Source organism: Carcharodon carcharias, chromosome 7, assembly GCF_017639515.1.
Source record: "Carcharodon carcharias isolate sCarCar2 chromosome 7, sCarCar2.pri, whole genome shotgun sequence".
Lineage (NCBI taxonomy): Eukaryota > Metazoa > Chordata > Chondrichthyes > Lamniformes > Lamnidae > Carcharodon > Carcharodon carcharias.
Window position 1 is genome coordinate 149,544,275 of NC_054473.1, and position 26,581 is coordinate 149,570,855.

General features: G+C 40.9%; 1 protein-coding gene across 3 annotated transcripts in view; it reads left to right on the top strand.

Annotated features, from left to right (window-relative positions):
• The window catches only part of LOC121280093 (protein NLRC3-like), a 39,769-nt gene extending 14,566 nt beyond the window's left edge, over positions 1-25,203 (top strand). Inside the window, exons 7-15 of one of the 3 annotated variants that reach the window (XR_005943536.1) lie at positions 1,636-3,373; positions 5,224-5,310; positions 5,928-6,011; positions 6,135-6,218; positions 8,262-8,345; positions 9,903-9,986; positions 15,948-16,054; positions 21,375-21,591; positions 23,600-25,203. Coding sequence is in view for 2 of the 3 variants with exons in the window: in XM_041191719.1 (XP_041047653.1) it covers positions 1,636-3,373; positions 5,224-5,310; positions 5,928-6,011; positions 6,135-6,218; positions 8,262-8,345; positions 9,903-9,986; positions 15,948-16,032 (2,246 nt within the window). In the remaining variant the exon portion in view is untranslated. The remainder of the gene's footprint in view (positions 1-1,635; positions 3,374-5,223; positions 5,311-5,927; positions 6,012-6,134; positions 6,219-8,261; positions 8,346-9,902; positions 9,987-15,947; positions 16,055-21,374; positions 21,592-23,599) is intronic. The other 2 variants (XM_041191719.1, XM_041191721.1) reach the window with 2 other exon arrangements.
• Positions 25,204-26,581: the final 1,378 nt, after the last annotated feature.

Consider the following 26,581-nt stretch of genomic DNA (forward strand, 5'->3'; position numbering starts at 1 on the left):
TAAACTCCAATACATATAAAACAGACTCTGTATTAGTATGGATATGGATTTTTCTAATGCTTGATTTGAAATCTTCACACATAAAGGGGATGATTTTCATCCCCATTTTTGAAAGCGGTAGCCACAGCAGGAGACCTCCAACATCAGTCTTCAGCCACAGTTGCTTGCAAGTAATTTGTTGAACATCACTTCTCTTAAATTGATCCTTTCCTCATACTCCCCTTCTACTCCTCATCCAGTTAACCATCTGATCTAAGTCATCCATTGACCAATTACAAACTTCCACCCTGGTAATCATAATTGACATATGTGCCACCTAGTTTTATTGAGTCACGGTTACACTGAAGAACTCAATTGGCTTCACTGTCTTTGGTTTCTGGTCTTAGCTGGGTTAAGTTGCCTTCCTCAGGATTTTCTGGATTGGGTTAGATGAAAGCCATGACAACATAATTGTGTGTGGTACATTGGAGAGGATGAGCTTCTTGAACAATGAACTCCTTTTGATTCCATGCTTTCTAATGTTCCTGTACTCACAGTGCAACAGCTCACTTTTTATGTGGTGGAAAACTTGTATTAGTATATATGTCACATTGTGTTTAATTCATGTAGCATTGTTCTTATTTTTACTGAGTAAAAATATACTTTAAAGAACAAGTTCTATGCCAGATTTGCAGGACGTACATTAAAAATGAATCCATAATTATATCCAAGATACTAGGTAGAGATTACATTTTTATTTTGGAACCATGGCTCTGTCAGAATCTTTCTAGGAATTTGAAAGAAATGGAATATTTCCTTTTTTTGAAAGCAAAGCTGTTTTAATATGATATGATATGTGAAATGTGGTGCAAGCTGAAATTAATTGCATTGTTTTAAGTATAATTATTTTTAAGTCATCCATAACAATTCATATTTGCTACATTCAGAACAAGTCCAGAATTTGTGTCACTTTGCAGATGATCGCGCAAATGCAGGTTGTGTCTTGAAGATATTATGGGACAATCAAGCTGTCAAATACTCCTGCTAACTGATTTTAATAATATACTGTGTTTACTACTTAGTGGAATGGAATAGATTATAGTTTAAACAAGCTTGCTGGCACCTTCATATATTTCTACAAAAGACATTTTAATTCTTAAAATGAACTACATTTTATCAGATGGCTTGCATTCCTTTGCACACAGAATGGGTGGGATTTTCCGGTCCCAGTCGCAGGCCAGACATACCGGTGCCACCGAAGTCAATGAACTTTCGGCAGACTTACAGCAGCGGGGCCGGAAAATCCTGCCCAGTGAAAGCCAGGTTCGAATTATTTGCCTTCCAAGTAAGCCTTCATTCTTGTAGGGCAAAGCCGTGTAGCAGATGTTGTCCCATTTCATTGGACACAAACGCCGATCTCCTGGGTTCAACATAAATCAACCACATAGACCAAGAAAGATTAAATTTGTTTTCTGTGATTTGGATTGTACTTCTTTTCATTTTGTGTCCATTGTATTAATTTATCATATGCGTAACATCCAAAATTTGGTGACACGGGGGTATGTGTCAATTCTGTTCTGCACTGAGGAGCCCTGTTCATTATGATAGAATATGGAGGCTCCAGTGTGGCTCATTACTTTTCTCTTGTAATTACAGAAATCTCTGAAGCAGTGGCCACACATAAATACACATTACTAGCACAGATGGAGAGAATAAAGCCATACTTTGTATTTGATAACTCCAGACCATTGCTGCAGGAACATTTCACCAGTCTAGTCATTCTCAATGTCCGAGAAAGGAATAAAACTGAACATGAACTCCTGCAACACAGAGACTACACAGCGTGCGAGCGTATAGATTTAAAACAGCTTCTTTCACCATCTGCACCTGGGGAAAAGCCACCTCGAGTCACTCTAGTGCAAGGAGTGGCAGGTATAGGCAAAAGCGTTATGATGCAAAAGCTCACTCATAGTTGGGCCTGTGGAATGATTTATACTGGATTTTATATACTGCTTTATTTCAATTTTCGGGAGTTAAACACAATCAAGGAAAAAATTAGCCTGACCGAGCTTATTGTACATAGCTACCCTCATCTGAGAGCATTGTGCAATAAGATACTGGAATTTCCTAGCAGGATCCTATTTTTATTTGATGGATTGGATGAATTCAAATTGTCTCTTGAATTTAACAACCATTCAATTGTTGACCCATCCATTGCTCAACATATTAATCATTTGATTGTAAGTATCATAAAGGGAGACCTTGTTCATGAGGCAACTGTCCTTATTACATCCCGCCCAACCACAATCGATTTAGATAACAAAACATATTTTAATCGATGTGCTGAAATTTTAGGATTTTCTAAAAGTGAAATTGCTGCATACTTTTTGAAGTGCCTCAAGGATAAAAAAGTTGCTGACCATGTCTTTCGAACAGTGAAGAGCATTGATTCTTTGTTTGGACTTTGCTATGTTCCTGCATTTTGTGACATCCTGTGTTTCTACCTCCATAAATCCTTTCACTGTAAAGGCAGGTGGTCTCAGATCTCTTCCTTTCCCAGGACAATCACCGATTTGTTCCTCAGATTCACCAAGTGTTTACTGATCTGTAACAGTGATAAGGAAGATGACCCTGAGTCCTTCTGCATAGAAGATGATGAAGACAAAAATGAAATAATTAAATTAGCAGAACTTGCATGGGATGGAATCGTCAATAAAACAATAATTTTCTCAGCAAAAGACATTGAAAGGAACATTGCCAAAAATCCCCAGGACAAAAAATCCTTCTGGAAAAAAATTCTCACCAAAGAGAGCTTGAAAATGATGCAATCCCACATTTGGCAATTTTTCCATCTGACACACCAGGAGTTTTTTGCAGCGCTTTATTGCATTTCTGCAAATGAATCTGGTGTGGATCATGTGCATAAAGCCTTCAGTTCAAAGAGTAATGTATTTGAGATTGTACTGAGGTTCACTGCTGGCCTAGTCTCTCATAGCAACAGAAAATTTGTGAAGCAGTTGCTGCCTCAACACCAGGTTAAAGAAAGAGAAGTCTTTGATGCTATCAAAAATATTGCTGCAGTTGAAGTTCCAAAAGAAGACACGCTAACTCCAGAAAATATTACAAAATATACAGTGCACAAAAGACAAAAACTAACAGCCTCTCATTGTCTCTATGAAGCGGCAAATGAAAATTTAACACAACTAGTTGCCTCCCAAACCAGTGATGTTGTAAATTTTTCTTACATTTCTTTGAATGTGACTGACTGCACTGCAATTGCAAACCTCCTTTCTTACCATACCACGATTGAAACATTGGAATTAGATGGATGTAAAGCTGGAGCTTCTGGTTTCCAAAGACTGGAGTCTGTTTTCTCAAAAGTCAAGACATTGAGGTATTAAAATTTATTTTTTAGATATGAATTAGAAGTAACAAAATGCTTTGGCATGTTAGTGATTCAGCCACTGTGTCTTTTAAAGATAATCCTACTAAACGTTTATTAATGTAAACATTGTTAATATTCTATGTCCCATCAACCAAACAGATGAGTCTTGCACCTTGCATTTAAATGATACTATAAATAATCTACACAAATGCTAAAGTAAATATTAAGGTTGCTTTATGGCTTTCAAATTGAGTTGTTCTGCAATTGATCCATTTATATTGTGGCTAATATTTTCAAATCTTTACTTAAAATTCATATATTTTATATTGAACTTTGTTAAAATAGCAAAAACACATGAAAACATTAATATTTGATCACATATATTCATTTATTTTGTGATTAAACATAGCATTAGAGGGAAATGGTCCAACACACTTGCTAACAGGCTACATGAACACCTTTAGTTTAAAATGCTTAGACAGTTGCTGTAAATACTATGATCATTTACTGAAAGTTGGGGTCTAGCCTAAGATATTTTCTCTGGCACAGTGGTGTTGGGCAAGATAGCACTGTCATCTCTGAGTCAGAAGGCTGTGGGTTAGATTTAAGCATATATTTCAGGATGACACTCTACTGCAGTACTGATGGTTGGTGCACTGTTGGAGGTGCTATCTTTTGGATGGGGTGCTAAACTAAGGCCCTATCTGCCCCCTCAGGTGGATGTAGAAGATCCATCATACTATTCGAAGAAGAGCAGGGGAGTTCTCTGTGGTGTCCCTGCCAATTATTATCCTTCAGCCAACATTACTAAAAAAAATTGTCTGATCGTTATCTCATTGTTGTTTGTAGAAGCTTGCTGTGTTCAAATTGGCTGTCACATTTTCTGCATTATAACAGTGACTACACTTGAAAAGTATTTCATTGGCTGTAATGCATTTGGGACATCCTGAAGTCATGAAAGCCACTTTATAAATGCAAATCTTTTAATAAAATTTAAAGATAAATGCTAAGTAAACTCTCACAAAACATTTAAGGCCTGAAATTCTTTGGGGTTCTACCAGTCTCTATATCTATATCTAGCAAGAGATCAGCGACGTGCCTAGGGAAATGACAATAATGGCAATTTCAGCCCATTTGTTGTTAAAAACCTCATCCATGCCTATGTCACCTCTAGATTTGACCATTCCAATGTTCTCCTAGCTAGCTTTCCATCCTTCATCATTCATTGAACTTCAACTCAATAAAACTCTGCTGCCTGTATCCTAACCTTACTCGCCCATCATATCTTTCCTCACTGACCTTCATTGGCTCCTGATCCCCCAGTACCTCAAATTAATTTTCATCCCCTGTTTAAATCTCCCCATATTTTTACCCTTTCAAACTTCTCTAACTTGCTTGAAAACTCTATTCTTCTACCTTTAGCTTTTTGAGCATTTCCCCACCCCTTCACCCCATGATTGGCAAAGGTGCCTTTCAGCTCCTGTGTTTTGGAGTTCTGTTCTTACACCCCTTTGCCTGAGCAGCCCTTTTTCTCCTAAAAAATCTTGCTTCCATAGCTCAGCCTTTGGTCAGCCCTCTAATATCGCCTCTTTTTTGCTCATCATCGAGTTTTTCCTTATGCCTTCATTAAGTGCTTTTGAATATTCTTCTATATTAAAGCTGCTATATAAATACAAGTTGTTGTTGCTAGGTGTGAGTAAGAGACAAGAAGAAAGAAATTCTGTTTAGTAAGTGAGAATATGCTAGCACTGCTTAAATTGAATGATTGTAGCTCAGTAAGTGAATATTTAACTACTTTAAAAATACATTCTGCATTCACAAAGGTAGAGCTAACAAAAAGATGATTTTTTAACTTACAGTTTAGAAGGAAACATGCTGGAGGATGAAGGAGCAGAGATCATTGCGAATGCACTCAAAAGTGAAACATGTAGAATAGAAATCTTAAGGTAAAATTCCTATGTCTGTTTCACTTTTGTACATTACATCATTAAAATGGCACAATAGTAAAATTAAAAATGAACTACAAGTTTTAGTTAAATACAAAAATATAGACAAAAGATTGAAAATTGATTGGAAAAAAATATTTGTTGGGAGTTAAGATTCACAGCCCAAGAGTGACAAAGTTCATTATGAGCCCTTTCCTTCAACTGTTATCTCATAATAATGTGATCAGAGATTCATAACTTAAATGGCGGCTCGAAGGGCTGAATAACCTACTCCTGCTCCTATTTTCTATGTTTCCCGATTCTAGTGACAAGCAGTGTTATACATATAACAAACTATGAAATAAACTTTAACACATAAAAATAACTGCTTTCTATTTGGTCTATATTGTAAGAACTTGCATTTCATTTTTCTACTGCAGTAAATAATTCCCCACATGCCATCCAATGCTGATAACTAGACTAATCAGGAATACTTCCAAACCAATTATCATTAAATCAGATGCTATAATTGAGATGATGGAATATTGTGTTTGCACATAATATTTGGATATTGCTAACTTCAAGTCCAGACATATGGTACAAATGATACAGTGACTCAATGCCTGGAATCTTCCCAGGTTGAAACACAATTCCATAGGAGAGAAAGGAGCAGCCCAAATAGCTGAAGCATTGAAAACAAACAGCAGTCTGAAAACATTGGGGTATGTATTAAACCTGGCAAATTAGAATACTTGTCAAACTTTCCAGAAAAAAATGATTTTGCTACATACCTGACATGATGCATTTAGTTCTCTTACTTTTAACTAAATCCTTGTTTTCACTAGATTAAGAGCAAACACTGTCCGTGCCAAAGGTGCCCATTCAATAGCTAAAGCTCTGGAGATCAACACAACATTGCAAGTTTTCGGGTAAGTTTTTTTTCTATGTAAATTGTTTTTTTTTTATGTGCAGTACTTTACTATTTATTGAACCTCAGGGTTGCACTATTTGCTTTGAAATCTCCATAATGGCTTTTTATATTGACCAGCAGGAACTCTATATTTGTTAAAGTGTTAACATTTAAATTTGTGAATTTTGTTATTTGGGTTTTACGAAAACTAAGATAAAAGCAATAAACTTATGTCACCTAGCTGTAACGTTATACACAATTACATTATCAAGTAATTAATGAAAGAATTGTTCCTCACATTTCTTGATAAAAATATGGTCTGAACCCCCTTGGGAGATGTGCTGTGTCACCACCATTTCTTCAATACCTTGTAAGGCAAAGCAAATGACAACCACTGATGGAACAATTGGCAGACTTCCTATAAGCTAGGAGTTCCCACTATACTACTCCAGTGTGACCCAGTGTATTGATGACAACTGGTATGCAGAGGCATACTGGCCTCCATAAAGGTGATTATGGACCAGATTGGCCTCCTTGTCCATAAGACTATTGCCAGAGGTGCTGGGAAGTGGCATTGGGCAACCCTCTTTCCCAAAGGGCAAATCAGCACCAGAGTTCCTGCCAGACATGGAGAGACTGTTGCTGAAACAGCCTTACGCCTGACCAATGCAAATAAGATTCCTTTTGGTTCACCCTGCAAACTAGTGAAATAGGTGCCACTCGAGGAATTTTGGAGCCAATAAACTCCTCCACCCACCAAGGTAGTCAGGCAAAATCCAAGCTTACAACCTGTATTATTAGGTTTTGGTTGATTTGCATACCTGGCAATTTTATGGGTCCAACGACTCATGACTCTGTATGGGATATGTATTCCAAGAGTTGACATTCTCATTTTGTTTTGGTTCAAAGTTTGCTTAGATTTTTCTTACAATTTATGTCAAAAAACATGCTAATCCTAAAGTGCTAAAATTGAAAATTTGGTATGACTTCAATGTAATAGAAAGTTATGTTTAAGTTTGATTATTTTATCAGCTTTTTGGAACTGTGCCTTTTGTGAGAAATTTAGTATTCCCTCCCTCACCCACTTTATCACACACTATCCCAGATAGAGATATGAACAAATTACCTGCTGTAGATTTCCATATAATATGATGATCTTTAGGAAATCTGCAAGGGCCAGGTTGGATAGTTATTTCTCTATCCTTTTCCTCCCCTCTTGTGGCCTTTACTTGACGCGGCCACCATGTCATAACAGGACTCACCACATTAGAGGATGCAAGCATGAGCCTGCAGTCTACAAATTGATGGCACAACACATTGGTGCTCTAAAGCCTTGCACCATCATTCCTGAAAAGTCCAGCTTTCCTTTTTCTTCCCCTGTTTCTCCCCTCTCTTGAAGGCACAGCTTCCTTTTGCAGGATGTAAAATGTACATGGCTGTACTTCTTCATGCACAAGTCTAGATAGTAAGCATTTGCAGGCTTTTTAAACAAAAAAAATATTGCAAGTGTATCTAAACTTGAAATAAAAGCAAAATACTGTGGATGCTGGAAATCTGAAACAAAAACAGAAAATGCCTGAAAAACTCAGCAGGTCTAACACCATCTGTGGAGAGAAAAAAAAGAGTTAATATTTCGAGTCCATATGACTTCTTCAAGGCTTTGAAGGAGAGTCATACGGATTTGAAACATTAACTCTGTTCTTTTTTCTCTCCACAGATGCTGTTAGACCTGCTGAGTTTTTCCAGCATTTTCCATTTTTGTACCTGAACCTGATACTGTCCATATCTGTAGGCTACGGAGCAGAAGTCACAGCATCAAAACCTAGAACGTTTGGCTCATTATCATTTTCCCTCTTTCAGCTATGGGCACTGATCCAACCATAACACTCCATCACTGCCTAAAGTTAAATCAGCACAGGTTGAAGATTGAATCTGGGAGCTTAGTGATCTTTATGGCTTTGTTCCACACTTCTCACTGTTAATAAACTGAGTTATTTTGGAGCTAAGAGTGCAGTTTCCATTATAGAAGAGCATTTAAATATATGTCTTTGTCCTATTTCAGCTTACAACTAAACAAAATCGGGGACGAAGGCGCAAAGTACATGGCACAAGCATTAAAAAAAAATCGCAGTTTGATTGAATTAAGGTAAGCGCTCAAATTTAAACTCACAGAAGAACATTTTCTCTAATCCCATCTCAAATCATGTACGTTTACTTTCATATTAGAACTTGAGTTTGATTTTACAAATAGATGCTAATTGGCTCATGCGTTAGCACTTGCCTGGCTGCTCATATGCTGAGCCTGGCTAATTTTTGCAATGAGCTTCAATTTTATTGGATAATATTTAATGGAGGTGGCAAGAGTCTCACCCGCCATTTAGGCAACCAGCCTGAGGCCCTTGCCGCCTCTTTTTGGGAAGGCCTGCCAAATTAAGTGCCAATCAGGCACTTAACTGGTCAGTGGCAGGCCTTCCCCAGGATCAAGGAACCCGGGCCAGAAGTCCCACCCACCGGGAGCTGCTGGCCAATCAGAAGCCAACGGTACTTCATTGTTCAGCAGCGCCACCAGGGGGCAATGACTGCTGATGGTACTACACTCACATAAGGCCTAAGATCACCAAGGGATCTTAGCTTGAGTGATGGCTGGGTGGGGATCGCCAGGAAGGGACTGCGAAGGGTTGGCAGCAAGGATGGTGGGTGGCTCTCAGCAGGCCCCCCCTTCCCGAAGCTGGGTCCCTTGGTCAGGCACTGAGTGCCTTTGAACAAGGGACCCTCCCAGAAGCCCACTGGGTTAAAATCCTGGAACTCCCTTCCTTATAGCACCATGGGTGTACTTACACCACATGTACTGCAGCAGTTTAATAAAGCAACTCACCATCTCCTTCTCAAGGGCAATTAGGGATAGGCAATAATGCTGGCCCAGCCAGCGAAGCCCACATCCCGAGAAAGAGTAAACAAAAATCACTGTGTTAGGATCAAGGCGCACTTCCAAGCTAACTTATTCTTTCACAGGACCATAAGACTGTGGAAATCTTTACCATCTGTTCAGTCTTTCCTTCCTCTTTCTATCTTCAGCTTTTTAAAATTCAAGTTTGGCATCAACTTCCTGATTTACCTCAACACTCCATTTCCTCTTTTCAACTTGGAAGTGGTGTGCACGATGGACTTAGCTTTTCAAATTGATCTCTCAATTTAGTTATTTGTTTTTAATTTAATCTAATATGCAAGACAGATTTTATGACAGATGGCTCCTGCACTCACTCAATCCCACAGCTATTTTGTTTGGCAAGTAACTGCTTTTATTGTCAACCTCTTAGTGAATAATATAGCCATGTATGTATTGATTACTCCATTTAAAATTCAACTTAAGTATTTCTTTTCAACATTTTTAGCATTCCTTTATCTTGTGGTGTCCTGAGTGAAGAAGTTTAATTAAACAAGAGAGTTAGTTACTGATTTAAGAACAAGTGCTATGTTTCAAGTTTTATTCTTTATTCTTGCCAAAAGTATTAACGCTTTCATTTGCATTTTTTATCATTTTCCATTAAATAATGGAAGTAATTGTTCAGAAAGGCTCCATTAAAACAAATGTGTTATGTTGTTTTGTTATTCTGTGATTCTTCATATTTAAAGGATTTTATTTTACATGTTACCTGTACCATGTGGGTTGCTGAATAATAAAATGGACAATACTTGTCTGTAGGCTTGGAGACAATGATATCACTGAAAAAGGAAGTGGTTACTTTAGAAGTGCTTTAGAAGTGAATGGCACACTGGAAGAGTTGTGGTAAGAATTTTATTTTATTTGTTCATGTGTTAAAAAAAGTTGTTCATTTAGAATTTATTGGTGGAAGGCTGACTTTTTATTGGAAATTTGCATTTTTGAGCCACATATCCAAACTTGCCGATGAAACAAAGGTAGGCAGCGCTGTAAGCAGTATAAATGGAAACATGAAATTACATAAGAAATATTAATAGATTAAGTGAATGGGCAAAACTGTAACAAATGGATTTCAATGTAGGCAAATGTAAGGTAATTTACTTTGGACCTAAAAAGGATAGAACAGGGTACTTTCTAAATCGTGAAAAGCTAGAAGCAGCAAATGTCCAAAGAGACTTGGTCGAGTGGGGTTCCCGTACACAAAATATTAAAATGTCAAGGACAGGTTCAGAAAATAATTAAAAAGACTTATGGGACTTTATATCTTGAGGAGTAAATGCAAGGAGGTAGAGGTCATGCATCAGCTATATAAAGTCCTGGTTAGACCGCACCTGAAGCATTGTGGGCAGTTCTGTGCACCACACCCTAGGAGGGAAATACAGTATTGGTCTTGGAAGGAGTGCAGTGGCGGTCCTACAGAATGATACCTGGACTCCAAGGCATTAAATTATGAGGAGAGATTACACAAACTAGGATTGTAGTCCCTGGAATTTAGAAAGTGAAAAGTGATTTGATTGAAATTTTCAAGATATTAGGGGGAACAGATAGGGAAGATTGGGAAAAACTATCTCCGTTAGTTAGGATGAAAACAATATACTGCGGATGCTGGAGATCTGAGATAAAAACAGGTGCTGGAAAAACTCACCTCGTTTGGCAGCATCTGTGGGGATAGAAACAGAGTTAATGCTTCGAGTCCATTAACACTTTATACCAAAGATAAGTCATATTGGACTCAAAACGTTAACTTTGTTTCTCTCTCCACAGGTGCTGCCAGCCTGCTTTTATTTCTGTTAGTTAGGAGCCCAGATCTTCCGGTCTCCAGATCATCGGACCTAAGTTGCACTTGAGGACCCTGTGGAAATCCCGACGCGCTCATCTCTGTGGGAATTGCCTGCAAAGTTTGAGCTTCTGATAGGCAATTTCTCTGCTCCCCAGGACCCTCCACGAATGTCTCAGACTCTGAGCTTGAATCGGAGACTTCGGACAGCTCCATGGGACTTATCTGAGTAGTTACCCAGGAAATGTTAACCAGAAAATCTAATTCCTGGGTAATGACAGGACTGACACCTCAATCACTCACACTGACCACCACCCCGCACCCTTACCGACTCCCCACTTGACCTGACCTTACTGGCCCTCAACCTGACTACCCCTCCCAACCCAACCCGACTACCCCCTGCCACCCTACCTACCTGCCACCCTTGCCACTGCCATCCTTCCCACCTGCCACCCGTCCCACATGCCACTTGTCCCGCCTGCTACCCTACCCACCTGTCACCCTATGCACTTAACCTCACTCACCTTACCCACTTACCCTACCACACTATCCATTCACTTATTCGTCCACTCACCCATACACCCATTCACTAATTTTCACACTGAACCTTTAAAGTTACTATATGGCAGCTAGTACCGTAAAAAGGGGCTGTGTCTTGCCTTTCCCCCGCTGCGATGGAGTTCTCCAATGGATGGTGTGCTCTCCATTTCTGGAGAAGCTGGGCTCGGAAAACCCAGCAAGAAATGCAGAGCAGCGTCCAGGCGTGGAAAAGTTTGAACAGAGCAACAATTTGACAATGATTGCCGCTTCACAGATGATCCAGGCTAGGATGTCTAGGCCTAGGGGCATGGTCAAAATATTAGATACAGACTCTTCAGAAGTAAAATTTGGAAACACTTCATGCAAAGCGCGGTAGAAGTTTGGAACACTCTTCCACAAACGATAATTGATCCTTGACTAATTGTTAATTTTAAAACTGAGATTAATAGATTTTGTTAACTAAAGATATTAAACGATATGGAGCAAAGGCGAGTACATGGAGTAAGGTCGCACATCAGTCATGATTTCATTGAGTGGCACAGCACAGGCTCAATGGGATAAATAGCTAACTCTGTTGCTACATTCCTATTTTTAAAGCCAGTCGATTTCTGCTCTGAAATGTCAGTCCTGTGTATCTGTAGTTCTGTGTGGAAATAAATACTTGGATCTTGGCATTCCAATTCTGAACTCTGCTGCCTCTTACAATGTAAAAACTGTTTATAAGAAGTACTTTTTAGGCTTTGAGGAATACTGTCATACAGTTGATCCTTGCTTCACTACATGGAATCTATAGGAAAAGCAATGGAGAAGGATGAAGAGAATAGGGCATGTGATCCAAAGAAAGCACCTAACACTTTAGATGATGGGAAAAGCGATAACACTGAAAATGCCAAAGAGGAAAAAGAACTGAGATCCCTGCGAGGTCGGAGGAGAAAAGCAAAAGCTGCCAAAAAAGAAGTCAAAGAATTAAAGAAAGAAAAGGTGAGTGGAGAAATTAACAAATAAAATAAAGAAGTTAAGGAGGACTCCAGGAAACAAGGGGAAGACACTGACACAAGACAACAGAAAAAATGTGTCCACACCCAAAAGCAAAGCAGAGAAGAATAAGAAAGAAGAGTCTAAAAAAGATTCTGAGCAAGAGGAAGCATGTGATGAAGACACGAAAGAGGACCATGAGGATAAACAAAAAAGGAAGAGAATGAAAATAAAGAGGACGAGGAAGAAGAAAAGGAGGAGAAGGGTGATGATGAATTTGAATATTACCCTTCTGGAACCAAGATTAAAGTAAAATATGGGCATGGAAAGAATCAGAAAATCTATGAAGCCAATATTAGAAATTCTGAAATTGGTGATGGAGAGGTTGTCTATTTAGTATATTACTATGGTTGGAATACAAGGTATGACGAATGGGTAAAAGGTGATAGAATTCTCTGGCCTTCAGAAAGAGGTGCACCAAAAGGGGAACATAGAAGAAAATGAAAGAATAAACAAGATCATGAAAAGGAAGACAATGATAAATAAAATAAATCAAAACATGGCCCTAGTCTGAACCCTCCACAAACTGGAACTGCACATTTACAATGTACTTTTATCCAAAACTCCAGGTCATGAGGCGAAAAGTAGAACCAGGAGTTTGCAGAATAATACATCTGATTCTTCACCCCTTCTCAATGGAGTGGAAGGTCTTCCTCGAAGGCACACCAGGCAAAGCACCAAATGGGTCCACCAGTTCCTCAGATGAAAGTGGAGTAGAAATTTCATCAGACAAATCAAAGACTTTAGATCAAGATAAACCTGAGGGGGAAAAACTCAAAAGATAATTGAAGGCAAGAACTGAGAGAATTACCATATGAAGATAATTTGAAAACCACATCTGTAAATCAAAATGTAGAAAGTATAGAACAAACTGATAATAACTAGAAAATGGTAACTCAAGCTGAAAGTATACGGAAAGAGATCGTAGACAAGTCTGCAAAGGGCATAGGAAAGAGGAGTAGGACACGGGATTTGTCCCTGCTAATCACATAGTTAGTGAAAACAGAGAAGACAAGGAAAAATTGGAAAGCTTAGAGGTCAAGAAGCTACCTGTCCTCAGTTTTCCTGAAGAAAGCAGTTCCAGTAATAGTTACTGGCTTGTCAAATGAACTTACAAATGATGAGAAGAAGCCAGGAAAAAGAAAACCTCCAGAGAAGTTAACACCTGATAAAAAATTTCAGATAGAAAGTGAAGAAAAAATGCAAACTGTAAAAAGTGAAGGTATTGAGAAAATGGAGTACTTTGCAGACAATTGTGAAGAATCTAAAACTGTTGAAAGGTTAAGACTTGAAAATGGTGAAGCTGCTCCTTTATTGTGACAGATAGGTGTGTGAAGTAGGAATTGGAAGCTCTCTGTTTAGAACCCTGAAGAGGATATTTCATTGAAAAACTGATGAAGATATTATGCCTGCAATTGGACCTGAAGCTTTAGCTTATCATGAGATAGGTTTGAGATGACTTTGATGAAAAAGTGAAAAATAGCAGTGCAGATGTATATGCTGGATACTCTGGACCCAATTCTCCTGAATCAGTTATAGCTATTGTGTCTGGTTCAGTGCAGCAGGTTTTGCCAATAGCTTCCACAACGCTGCTTCATCAGGATGAGCTTCGTACCGTGAAAAGTGAAAGTGACATTGCTATTGAAGTGGACAGTGTTGCTGGAGAATCACGGGAAGGATTGAGAGTGAATCCGCCTATGGGTTTAATGCCAGTACAAGCTCGAACAGCAGCATTATAGTACAAGAGGCTGAGAATATGGAAAAAGGGCAGAAAAGAGTAAACGACAACAGCAATGGGACATCAGCGGCGAAACAAAAGCTTAGCCACAAACGGTCAAATCCATCCAATAAGAGTGAAAAGAATGAAACTGGCCATAGCAATGATAGTGAGGACCTTACAGTCACTGACAACTCCAATGAATGCACTCCAATGAAGAGCTCAAATAAGCCCCAAAGACTTGGCAGGTCTCCTTCAAGGACTTCTCCGAACAGTAAAGATGGGGACAAGCATAAAGAAAAAGATAGAAGCAATGGCACATCACCCAGGATCCAAACAGCTTCCAGCTCACTGACCTTAACAACCTGAAGTGCTGAACGAATAGCCTTCCTACAAGACAGAACACAGGAGATCAGAAAATATTACATGTTTTGAAATCTGAAGTAGCATCCATAGAGAGGAGGAGAAAATGATTTAAAAAGAGAGAGGAGTTACATCTGCAGCTCCAGGCAAATCCTCTGCTTCTTCAGAAACTGAAATGAGTGCTACTTCCTCTTCACCAGTCCAAAATAGTGTGGCAGTAGAGTGCAGGTGATAAACACCCCTGCAAACTTCACTCTCCCTACCACAGCAGCTGCTGCCATGACACAAGTGCTATAAACTCTGGAAGATTAGTATAAGAAGCACTCAGCTGATTAGACTTGTGCATTACCAATTGAGATTCAAGTAAATATTTCCTCCTCCACCTGGTTTACTTCTAGTTCCTTTAGCGCTGCAAGGCACAGAGTTGAATTTAATTTGGGAATGCGACATAGTTCAGCAGTGACTACTGCCCACTTTATTACACGAGATGTATAAAATTATGAGGGGCCTGGATAGAATGGGTGGGAAGGGCCAATTTACTTTAGCAGAGAGGTCAGTGACTAGGGGGCATAGATTTGTGTAATGATTAGAGGGGAGATCAGGAAAGATTTTTATCACCCAAAGGGTTGTGGGGGTCTAGAATTCACTGCTTGAAAAGGTAGTATGGGCAGAAACGCTCAATGCATTTACAAGGTGTCTGGTTGTGTACCTGCAGAGCTACAGACCAAATGCTGGAAAGTGGGATTAGGCTGGGTGTTCATTTTCTGGCCAGCACACACACAATGGGCCAAGTGGCCTCTTTCTGTGCTGTAAACTTTCTATGATTCTATGATCAACAAGAAGATGCATTTCTCCTTTGAAATACAGCAGTTAAAATAGCATAATAATTAAACTAGCTGACATATTTTATAAGTCTCCCTGGCCTTTGCTTGCAGTGAGTCAGAGGAAATTGTATATCTTTTAGCTGTGACTGTTGCTATAGTCTGAAAGATGTTACAGTACCAAGTTTAAAGGAAATAGTTTTTAAAAATGCATGCTCTTGTCGTGTTAAGGTGGAATTTTCTCTTACTGCATTTCAGCTGGAGGGAAAGTTGAGCGTGTTTCATTATATTTGTGCGATTTCCCCCTTGCTTTTCCTTTCTATACTGCATCCTAACAGCTTTTATACCCAATTTTTACAAGAGTGAAATTAGTCTTTTAAAAACAGGTTACTTCACCCCTCCCTGTGGATAAAGAAAGAACTGCAGGCAACAACAGCTTTTACAAAATGCTCCCTCATTTCAATATTCTGGCATTTGACTGTTTTACCAACTTAAAAAATTTAATGTATAGTTTTTGTGTTCTCACTTCTAGAATTCTTTAACTTTTTTTTTAGGATTCTGGTGAATAATATATCAAATGATGGAAAGGAAAGATTGAAAAATGCCAGTCACAAAAACCCAAATCTTCGACTGAATTAATTTCAAAAGATGAAGTGCCCAGGTATGTATCTTGTACAGGTGTACAGCTGAAGATAGAAGTTTCTGCTGTGTGTTTATGTTATCGGTTCAAAGACAGTCTGGCTGCTGAATAAAGCCCAGCCTATAGACATAATTGTCCTTTTTGTGTTCTGGTCAGGACTCTGGAAGCTACATGAATGGAGATTTAGGATTTGGATGCGGGGTGGGGTGGAGGGCCCAGGAAATAACATTTGAAGGAATGCCAACGCATTCCCACCTCTTCCCACTTTTCCTGGAGACAGCTTCTATGTGGTGACAGTAATCTGCCATGCAGCAGTGGGAAGCCAGTTGACGTTGTCAATGAAGCAATTTAGCAGACATTTGCCATGGGCAGTGGAATTTTACTAGTGGCGCACAGAACTCCCACAGTGACTGCAGCTGGTCAACTCACAGGAGGAGAGTACAGAGTGGGGGGTCAGAGCGCCGGGAAAATAATAAGGAATCTGCATATGAAAGGTGGAAATCAGCAAGATGGAGGTGACCCACAGGCAGAGGCGTGCATTAGCATGATTATCTCCCAGAAACCAGTGTTATGGATAGCACTGTTTTTTCCTTTGCTGTTTTGTGCCTCCATTATGCCTGCCCTCTCTTGTCCCATTCCCCTCAGCAGCACTGTCACTGCAGACACAGTGAAGGCTGCTGGACACCTTTCCAGCTGTACATGCTGAATCACCTTCCCGCTTCCTCAACCCACCTGCCATCCCTAATTGGACAGCAGTCCCAGGAATTAATTGAACACCTCTTGGAAGATTGTACCGGCAATCTGGAATGACGACCATGAAACTATTGTCGATTATTGTAAAAACCCATCTGGTTCACTAATGTCCTTTAGGGAAGGAAATCTGCTGTCCTTACCTGGTCTGGCCTACATGTGACTCCAGAGCCACAGCAATGTGGTTGACTCTTAAATGCCCTCTGAACAAGGGCAATTGGAGATGGGCAATAAATGCTGGCCTAGCCAGCGACACCCACATCCTGAATTTTAAAAAATTGAGTTCACAACCCAAATGGTGTCCCCTTTCAGTAAAAAACCCTAAGGTGGGAAAATTCAGGCCCAAGTGTTCAGACCCACATCATCATTCACCTTATTAACCTGTCTCCGCTGACTAAATATTCTTTCAGTATTATTAACATTTTCAGTACAATGAAAATAATGTTAGTATGTTAATAGTAAATACAATGTCGTAAGCCTTTTGGAGCATTTCATCAAGAAAAGTGTTTGCTGTAGTGTATTCTAGTATGTTCAGTTGATGCAATGCACTGAATATTCATCCGTGTAGATTTACAGACATCTTGGGGGGTGCTTTCCCAGGCTGGTGGAAGTGGGTTTAGGAATGAGAGGACTAGAAAATTACAGAAAATGACATCGGCTGGAATCCTGATACGTTCCCTTCTCCTTCCAACTTTCCTGGGGCTGGGTAGGGAGTGAGGGTGAAAACCCCAGCGGCTGACACGGGAAGGTAATTAAAGTCATGAAACAGAGAGTGAAGAAGGATTCTGTGCATGGATTTCCTCATTCTCAGCAGGAGAGCAGTCTTACACTGGAGACAGTGAAGAGCACAATGGAAAGGAGCCTCTCAGTGAAACTGACAAGCTAGAAAGGCTTTGATCGGTTACACTGAAGAACCCCAGCCATGGCCAGATGAGAGACTGCTATTGAAAGCACTCCTGTAAGAAAGTGCTATCACTGTTTGATAGGTACTTGGAAAGCACTTCACCTGACCAGCACCTCACTCACCTTAGCTGCACTTTCCTCCCCTGCTGCCTGCCTTCAGAATGGCATGGGAACAGCTTATGCAGCCACACCATCTCCCTCTGGTGATGGTCTAGAGCAGGGGCCTTTTGACTGCAACATGTTGCAGCAACTCACAGATTCCAGCTGAAAATGGGTGAGACTTCCAACAGAGGGTCTACAGGCAAAGGACCAGCTTTCCTGACGTTTGTGAGCACCAGTGTTTCATGAGGCTCAGCCTCTCATGGCATGTCGCTGCTGGCATCTTCATCCTCATGGTGCAAGACCTCCTTCTCAATGGAGCAGGTGGGCAAGTATTGCCAGTAACCGATAACATGTCTGTCATTAGAGTGTCCCCCTCCTGGTCCCTGCTGCTCGCCAAGTTATGTTTCCTCTTCTGCAAGGAGAGAAAGTAGAGAGGTGTGAGTGTTTGTAAAGGCTTGTGTGCAGAGGAGGGAAGGACAATATTATTGGAGGGTTACTGTCAGACATGGGTGCAGGAGGACAATATGCTGAGGGTGAGTGCGAGAGTGAGGATGTGAGGTGCCTGCAGGGAGAGGAACAAGTGAAGTTGTAAGGTGAAGAGTGCTGTGCAGGAGAATTTTGAACAAGGCAGAGTGTGAAGTGTATTCGCACTCACCTGCCATGCCCTGCTGAGGTCCTGGATTCTCATTGTGCACCGTCTCCAGGTTGGAGGGCACTCACCACTGTTGCTCACTTCCTTGGCCACTTCCATCCATGCCTATTTGGTTCGAGAGGCTGTCCTCCTCCTCCTGTCCTTAGAAGAGCTCATCTCACTGCAGCAACTCAGCTGGATCTCCAGGTAAGATCGAGAGACCAAGAGGCCAGCCTGCCTCAGTCTCCTCACCATTCCTGCGGGTGCCAAATGCTGGTGAGCTTCCCAGCAGCATGCCATGGTCCCTTTAATCAGAAATCCTTCCTCTGACAAACTGTCCTCCCTAATTGGTCAGGCAGCCTGGAGGCAGGCTCTGAATTGGTCATTTTCCAGAAAGGAGAGAAGGCCCGCCAATCCTACATTCATGTTCCCAACCCAAAAATAGTCTGTGCTTCACCAAAAACAAAGGCAGTAAGACTCTGCCCCATGTGTTTTGCATGATGTTGCATGAATTGTCCAGGTATGTCCTGTACACAAAAAGCAGGACATCCAACCTGGCCAATTACCGCTCCATCAGTCTACTCTCGATCATCACTAAAATGATGGAAGGGCTTAATAACAGTGCTATGAAGTGCTATGAAGCAGAACTTGCTTAATAATAACTTGTTCACTGACACTCATTTGGGTTCTGCCAGGGCCACTCAGTTCCTGACCTCATTACAGCCTTGGTTCAAACATGGACAAAAGAGATGAACTCCAGATGTTTGGTTAGAGTGACAGCCCTTGACATCAAGGCCACATTTGACCAAGTATGGCATCAAGGAGCCCTAGCAAAACTGGAGTCAATGGGAATCAGGGGAATACTCTCCGCTGGTCAGGATCATACCTAGCACAAAGGAAGATGGTTGTGGTTGTTGGAGGTCAATCGTCTCGGCTCCAAGGCATCACTGCAGGAGTTCCTCAGGGTAGTGTCCTAGGCCCAATCATCTTTAGCCACTTAATCAATGACCTTCCTTCCATCGTAAGGTCAGAAGTGGGGATGTTCGCTGAAGATTGCACAATGTTCAGCACCATTTGCATCTCTTCAGATACTGAAGCAGTCCATGTCCAAGTGCAGCAAGACCTGGACAATATCCAGACTTGGGCAGACAAGTGGCAAGTAACATTCTTGCCACACAAGTGCCAAGCAATGACCATCTCGAACAAGAGAGAATCTAACCATCACCCTTGACATTCAATGGCATTACCCACTGAATTCTCCCACTATCAACATCCTGGGGGTTACCATTGACTAGAAACTGAATTGGACCAGCCACATAACTACTGTGGCTACAAGCGTGGGTCAGAGGCTAGGAATTCTGTGGCAAGTATCACACCTCCTGACTCCCCAAAGCCTGTCCACCATCTACAAGGTACAAGTCAGGAGTGTGATGGAATACCCTCCACTTGCCTGGATGAGTGCGGCTCCAACAACTCTCATGAAGTTTGACACCATCTAGGACAACGCAGCCCGCTTGATTGGCACCCCTTCCACAAACATTCACTCCCTCTGCCACCAATGAACAGTGGGAGCAGTGTGTATCATCTACAAGATGCACTGCAGGAACTCACCAAGACTCCTTAGACAGCACCTCCCAAATCCACAACCCCTACCACCTAGAAGGGCAAGTGCAGCAAACACATGTGGACAGCATTACCTGTAATCTCCCATCCAAGCCACTCACCATCCTGACTTGGAAATAGATCGCCATTCCTTCACTGTCACTGGGCCAAAATCCTGGAACTCCCTCCCTAACAGCACCGTGGGCATATCTACACCACAAGATTGTGGCAGTTCAAGAAGGAAGTTCACCACCAACTTCTCAAGGGCAATTAAGGATGGGCAATAAATGCTGGCCCAGCCAGCGACGCCCATATCCCATGAATGAATTTTTAAAAATGATCTCCATAAATAATTGTTTATGCAATAATGCACAAACCTGACAACCTCATTTCATAGTTAAGATAGAGGAAAGAAACAATGACAATGACTACAAGGCTGTGATATATTCATGAGATTAGCCATGATCATAAACCAAATGCTGAGAGCATCTTATATATTTCTTAGCTGATCCAATACTAATCCTTATCCAAAATTAGAATATTGTAAACTTAATCATAAACTTAATGGTGAGAACATATTACAACATAAATGTTCTTACAGCCACCTTTTAAAGATTTTAAAGATGATGTGTAGAGTTTTCTACTTCTTTAGCTGTGTTGAGCCAGTGTAGGAAGTAGCCCCCTTCATGCCTTTTCATGAGGGATTATTTAAAATTTATTCTGATTTTAAACTATGTCACATGACAAAAAGACTATTTATAATACAATTTAAGTCTCGGGTTAGAATTGGAGGACATAAGGAATATGCAGCCACTTCTTTTGGTGAATTTTTGTAGTCATTAAAGCCAAGGAGGTTGCTACTTAAGAATGGAACACCTCCCTTTTATGACAACGAGTATCAAACCAGGTCAGGTTAAGCACAATCAACTATAGCATTAAACTCACTTTGACTGCCTCAATAATGTATTTAATCTGAACTCTGAAAGCTATCTTGACAGCCATTCTCCATTTCACATGCCAGACATCCTTCTACCCTCCCTGAATAAGACTGGTTGCTTAAAGGGAAATTCCATAATCCTGTGTCCCAAGCAATGAAGCCAAGGTTGAAGAGAATGGAGATTAGGATTGGAGCTACAGTAGTATGTGGCAGTCCCTATCTGTGTGGGGGAAGGATCATAGAAATATCTCCTAATTACAAGCCATTTTGTGCTGTGACCATCTCCACAACAAAATGGATTGACAAATGGGTGTTTGGGTCTTGAAATGTAGTCAGTCGGGTGTCACATCTAGCTTCCTATAGTCATGTAACTGTGGCATGAGGCAAACTCACTGTAGGCTTCCATTTTTGATCAGTTTAATAAAGCTTGTCACTGAGAACATACTGAAGAAGCTGTCCTTATACATGAAACATGGTGTCAGAAAGTGGAGAAAAAGTAGATTTTTGAACCCTGGAAATTCTGCAAAGAATGCACTGAGAACCTAGGCAAATAGAAAGGTTCAAATCTGCAAACAAAAAAGTTGCTGAGAAAAGGACAAAAGAAAAGCAAACAAAGGCTGCAAGAAGATACTGGTGAGTGAACATGGTAAACCTTGTAAACTTTCCAATCGCTGCTCCAGTCCAAATGAACGGTGAAAGCAGGCAGAATTGGCAGTTTATTCATTTACAGTGGCAAAACTATGGGCAGAATTTTCTGCCTGTCGGGCGGGTGGGCCCAACCCAATCTCCAGTGGGCGGGGTGCCGATGCCCGCCGGAGAAGCGGGCCCCACCGCCATTTTATGTGGGCGGACCAATAAAGGCCTGCCCAGTGTGACGTCCAGCAGGAAGCGCTATGTGCTCCCTGTCGCGGGCAGGGATTCCTCAAAAGTGAGAGTGCGCTCTTTCGCACATGCGCACAAAACAGCACACATCTCCCTGAGGCTAAGTGCTGCTTCAGGGAGTTCGTTTACACTTTGAAAAATAGGAAAAATAGAAAAGAAAATTCCCTAACATGTTCCCCTCATGTGACAATGTCACATGACATGGGACATGTTCATAATTTACAGAATAACTTTATCAAACTTGTTAAAACCCTACATGAAACCTTATCCTGCCGGTGGATGAGGTTTCATGTTTGATCTATTTGCCACCGGGGCTCCTAGCCAACCCGCCAACCTTAAGGCTGGACGGGCAGGTCCTTTAATTGTATAATTGATCCAGTCAATGGCCTCAATTGGCCATTGACAGGTCGGCAGGCCAGCAGCTGATCTTGCTGTGCCCCCGCCTTCCTGAAAATTTAAATGGGACGGGGTGACGTCGGGGGTTCCGCCTAACGTCATCCCGCATCCTTTTACCCGTCGGCGAGCGGGCCCCACCTCCTGCTCGCTAACGGCAAAATTCTGCCTTTTGAGATTGCAACAGACTTGCCTGAACAAGTCTGAACCAATAAGAGTAGCCACACTCCTAACACTGCTGGGGAGGGACTTCTACAAACTCTATATCACCCTAAATCTCTACTTGTAGTTATTTCTCTTTATTGGTAACCGACGAGCAAAGAAAACAGATTGCAGAGATTTTGAAAGCCTTGAGGTGCAAAAGTTATCCCGATTGCAGAGAAACTTTCCAGGCCGCTGTTGGTTAGCACTCGTTCCCCCTCCCTCCCCCAACCCCCTACTTTTCAGCTCCCCACCTCCAGGGCCAGCTGAGAGGTTGGATACAGATCTGACTAAAGTTCCTAACCCCCCAATCTGTAAGCTGCATGAACCACCTAACCACCTGGTTTCATGCAGCTGATCCCTGAGGGTCAATTTCAGGTCAAGTGAAATTTCTCTGCCTGTTTCAGATGGAAAGCGATGCTATTCAAATTTCTCTCCTCGGAGACTCACAGCCGGCAGAGAGGGAAGACTTGTGTGGAACATGTTTCAGCTTAGCCTGAAATGGCTGTGTGCTGGCCTAATGTCCCAGGACTAGAGCATGAATTGAGAAATACTACTACATTTCTATATGCAATAAATATATTCTTCACGGAATGTCAAATATGTGCAAAACATTTCGAAGTTAAATGTACGATCCAATTACTAGGTCTGACTACTGCACTTTTGTAAATGTAACTTAGAGTTTAAAAGAAAGATCATTCTAACTGTGCTGCAGGAATGTATGCAGGAGGTTTCCTATATAGGCACTGTTCAGCACATTTCTGGTGGATGAACAACAAGAACATTGTTATTCTTTCTAGTATTGACAGGCAATGTTTGTTGTTGTAGTGATATTTGTTCGAAAATAAAAACAGAAAGTGCTGGGAAAATTCAGCAGGTATGACAGTATCCAAAGAAGAGTCCTATTGGATTTGAAACGTTAGCTCTGCTCCTCTCTCCACAGATGCTGCCAGACTTGCTGAATATTTCCAGCATTTTCTGTTTTTATTTCAGATTTCCAGCATTTCAGCATTTTGCTTTTTAGTGATATTTGTTCCCCCCATTCCTGAAACTTTTAACCTGCAGCTCTACTTCATGTTTAGGAGCTATCAGGTAAGAAAAATGTATTTCAGTAGGACACAAATATGATCCGTTACTGCATTCATCATTTTTCTGAATTGAACAGGGCTAAAAATGAACACTACTGGAGTGGTCCAAGACCAGCAAGTTTGCAACCGTGGGAAATGTGGCTGACTGTCTCTGCTGGAACCCAGATGCACATTCAGGAAGCAACATTGACAAACAGAATAAATTTCCTGACACAGGAACAAGTTCCATGATGTGCTGCTTCTCTTAAGAAAATGCAGCCACTTTAGAAAATATACAGACTAAAGCAGGGATTTATAAAGGTGAAACAAAAACAGAAAAGCTCAGCAGGTCTGACAGCATCTGTGGAGAGAGAAAAACAAAGTTAACGTTTCAATTCCGTATGACCCTTCTTCAGAGCCAGAGTCTTCGGGGTCATACGGACTCAAAACGTTAACTTTGTCTTCCTCTCTCACTTAGATGCCGCCAGATCTGCTGAGCTTTTCCAACATTTTCTGTTTTTGTTTCAGAATTCCAGCATCTGCAGTATTTAGCTTTTATATTTATAAAGGTGACATGTTTATGCCATTGATGCATTGCCTTGGTTTGTTGGTGCCACCTTAAAGTATACCTGTGGAGATAACACCCACCACAGGCAGTGTCCTTCAGTTGAAGCTTCAAGAGCTGAAAGTTTATGTTTTATTCATTGCTGATATGCATCATTTTTTTAAAATAAAGTTTATTCTTGGGGTGTGACAAGGTCCATCCTTGAGCCCACTTGAGAGGACATTTAGGGTCAACTACATATTGTGGGACTGCAGTCACATGTGTGCCAGACAGGTTTCCTTAGCTGAGGGACATTAGTGAATATTAGTTTTAGAACAGTAAGGACAAAATCTTCCATCTGATTCATTTTTTCTGCTGATAACATCTCCTTAATAAAATAACATGGATAAATAATAAATATACGTTTTTTTTAGATTTTGTACAGCTTAATTTTGATTTGAAGTGTATGACACTAGTATTTTGTGAATCATTGATATAAGTTTAGAAACCTCAAACACTGGTGTTCACCAACAAAAATCCCAATACAATCATATTGAATTCCTCTCTGCACTGTTTTAATGCAGATATTAAACTGCCAGTGTGAAAACAGCACAGGAAATAATTTAATGGAGTGCTTTAAATGTTATTAGAACAGCAGCAGCAATAGAATTTCTATCATTTATGTTTCTATTTAATGAGTCCGGACAACGTATCTGTGGCGTCCATGCCATTTTTCTGAATGGAGGTAACATTACAGGGAGTGAATCACAGAAATTGTTTAAACTGAGGTACAGCATGTGTTCTGTATCCCAGCATCTTCACACCTAATTCCTGCAGAGATCACAATAGTGAGCAAGAAGCATGCTCAGTTCTTTTTCTTCTGCCTTGTCTTGTTACAGGGCAGCTCTTGTAGCCAGCTGCAATCAACAGACTCCACACAAACCTAAATCTAAGCTAGGGCCTTGCTGTTCTGTCTTGTCCATCTTGTACTAAGTTTTTAAAAGCCACTCTCTGCGTAGGCAGTTCCGTATTGATGATCTCATATTATAAGGGCTGGAAGGATGTTTCAGTTCTATAGATATTATGTTGTGTCACAGAGAAGTTGTATCAAACTTGTGATCTGTGGCCAAAAATAAAAGCAATTATTTTGACAACTTATATTGGTAAAATGCATTTTTCTGTACGGTCAGACCAAATGCTCATCAACATGGGTTATTAGAACAGAAAACTTCTGGTCTCAACCATGCCATTTGAAGAGTGCAAATGGAGTTTGAGAGAGTGAAATTGGAGAGTAAGTCTTTTGGTACTGTCTATTCCTGAAGTTATTAATATGTGACAAGAAATTTTGATTTGAAGAGATACATAGGATACTGTAGCACAGAAATGGCCAGGTCTGCCGATGTTTTTACCCAGATAATCCATCCCATTTAACCCCTCCTGCTCCCTTTCTTTCTCCTCCAACATCATTCTAATATGTTTAAAATAATATTTTATCACTAATGGAAGAAAATAGCTGTGGAGGTACCTAGGACTATTTTCTAGCAGAGTTGAGCCCTACTCTGTGCCCACAAATGTGAAATGATTTCACCCTTCAAATATCTAGTTACTAACTAATTAATTTTGCCAAGTTCAGCTGAATACCAAAGATAGTTTTAAAGGTGATTATTCCACTCTTTGAGAGTAGCCACTGATTGCTGTCGAGACATCGGGCGGAATCGTCCCAGATTTGGATGGTAGCAGGTGGGTAAAACAACGTTTTACCCACCGGCTATAATGACGGCTTTTCACAGCGTATTGTCCCAAACCCGCCACATTAATTATGCATTCCCAGGGAACAGGCCATTTCCATGGTGGGGGTGCTCTTATTTGCCTGGCACATCATCACCTCGCTGCTTCATTATGCTGGGTGCCACATTTAAATTGCAGCCACACACACACCTCTCGGTGCTTCCAGCCCACGACTGATCATAACTCCATTAGATTCAAGGTTGTTATGGAAAAGGACAAGGATGGGCCAGAAATCAGAGTTCTAAATTGGGGGAAGGTCGATTTTAATAAGATCAGATATGATTTGGCCAGAGTGGACTGGGATCAGCTACTTTTAGGTAAATCTGCGTCAGAGCAGTGGGACTCATTCAAGAAGGAAATAGGGAGAGTACAGGGCCAACATATTCCAGTAAAGACAAAGGGTGGGACCAACAAATCCAGGGAACCCTGGATATCGAGGGATATAAAAGATTGGATAAAGAGAAAAAGAGAAGCTTATGGCAGATACTGAGAGCTCAAAACAGCGGAAGCCCTAGAGGGGTATAGAATGTGTAGTGGGGAACTTAAAAAGGAAATCAGGAGAGCAAAAAGGGGGCATGAGAAAACATTGGCAGGTAAAATAAAGGAAAACCCAAAGTTATTTTACAAGTACATTAAAGGCAGAATTTGACGGCCTTGTTTCAGTGGGGGCGAGGCCGTAAAATGCGGCGAGCCGTTATAAATGCCATTGACGACAGCGGGAACGTAAAATCCCACTATCGTAAAATTC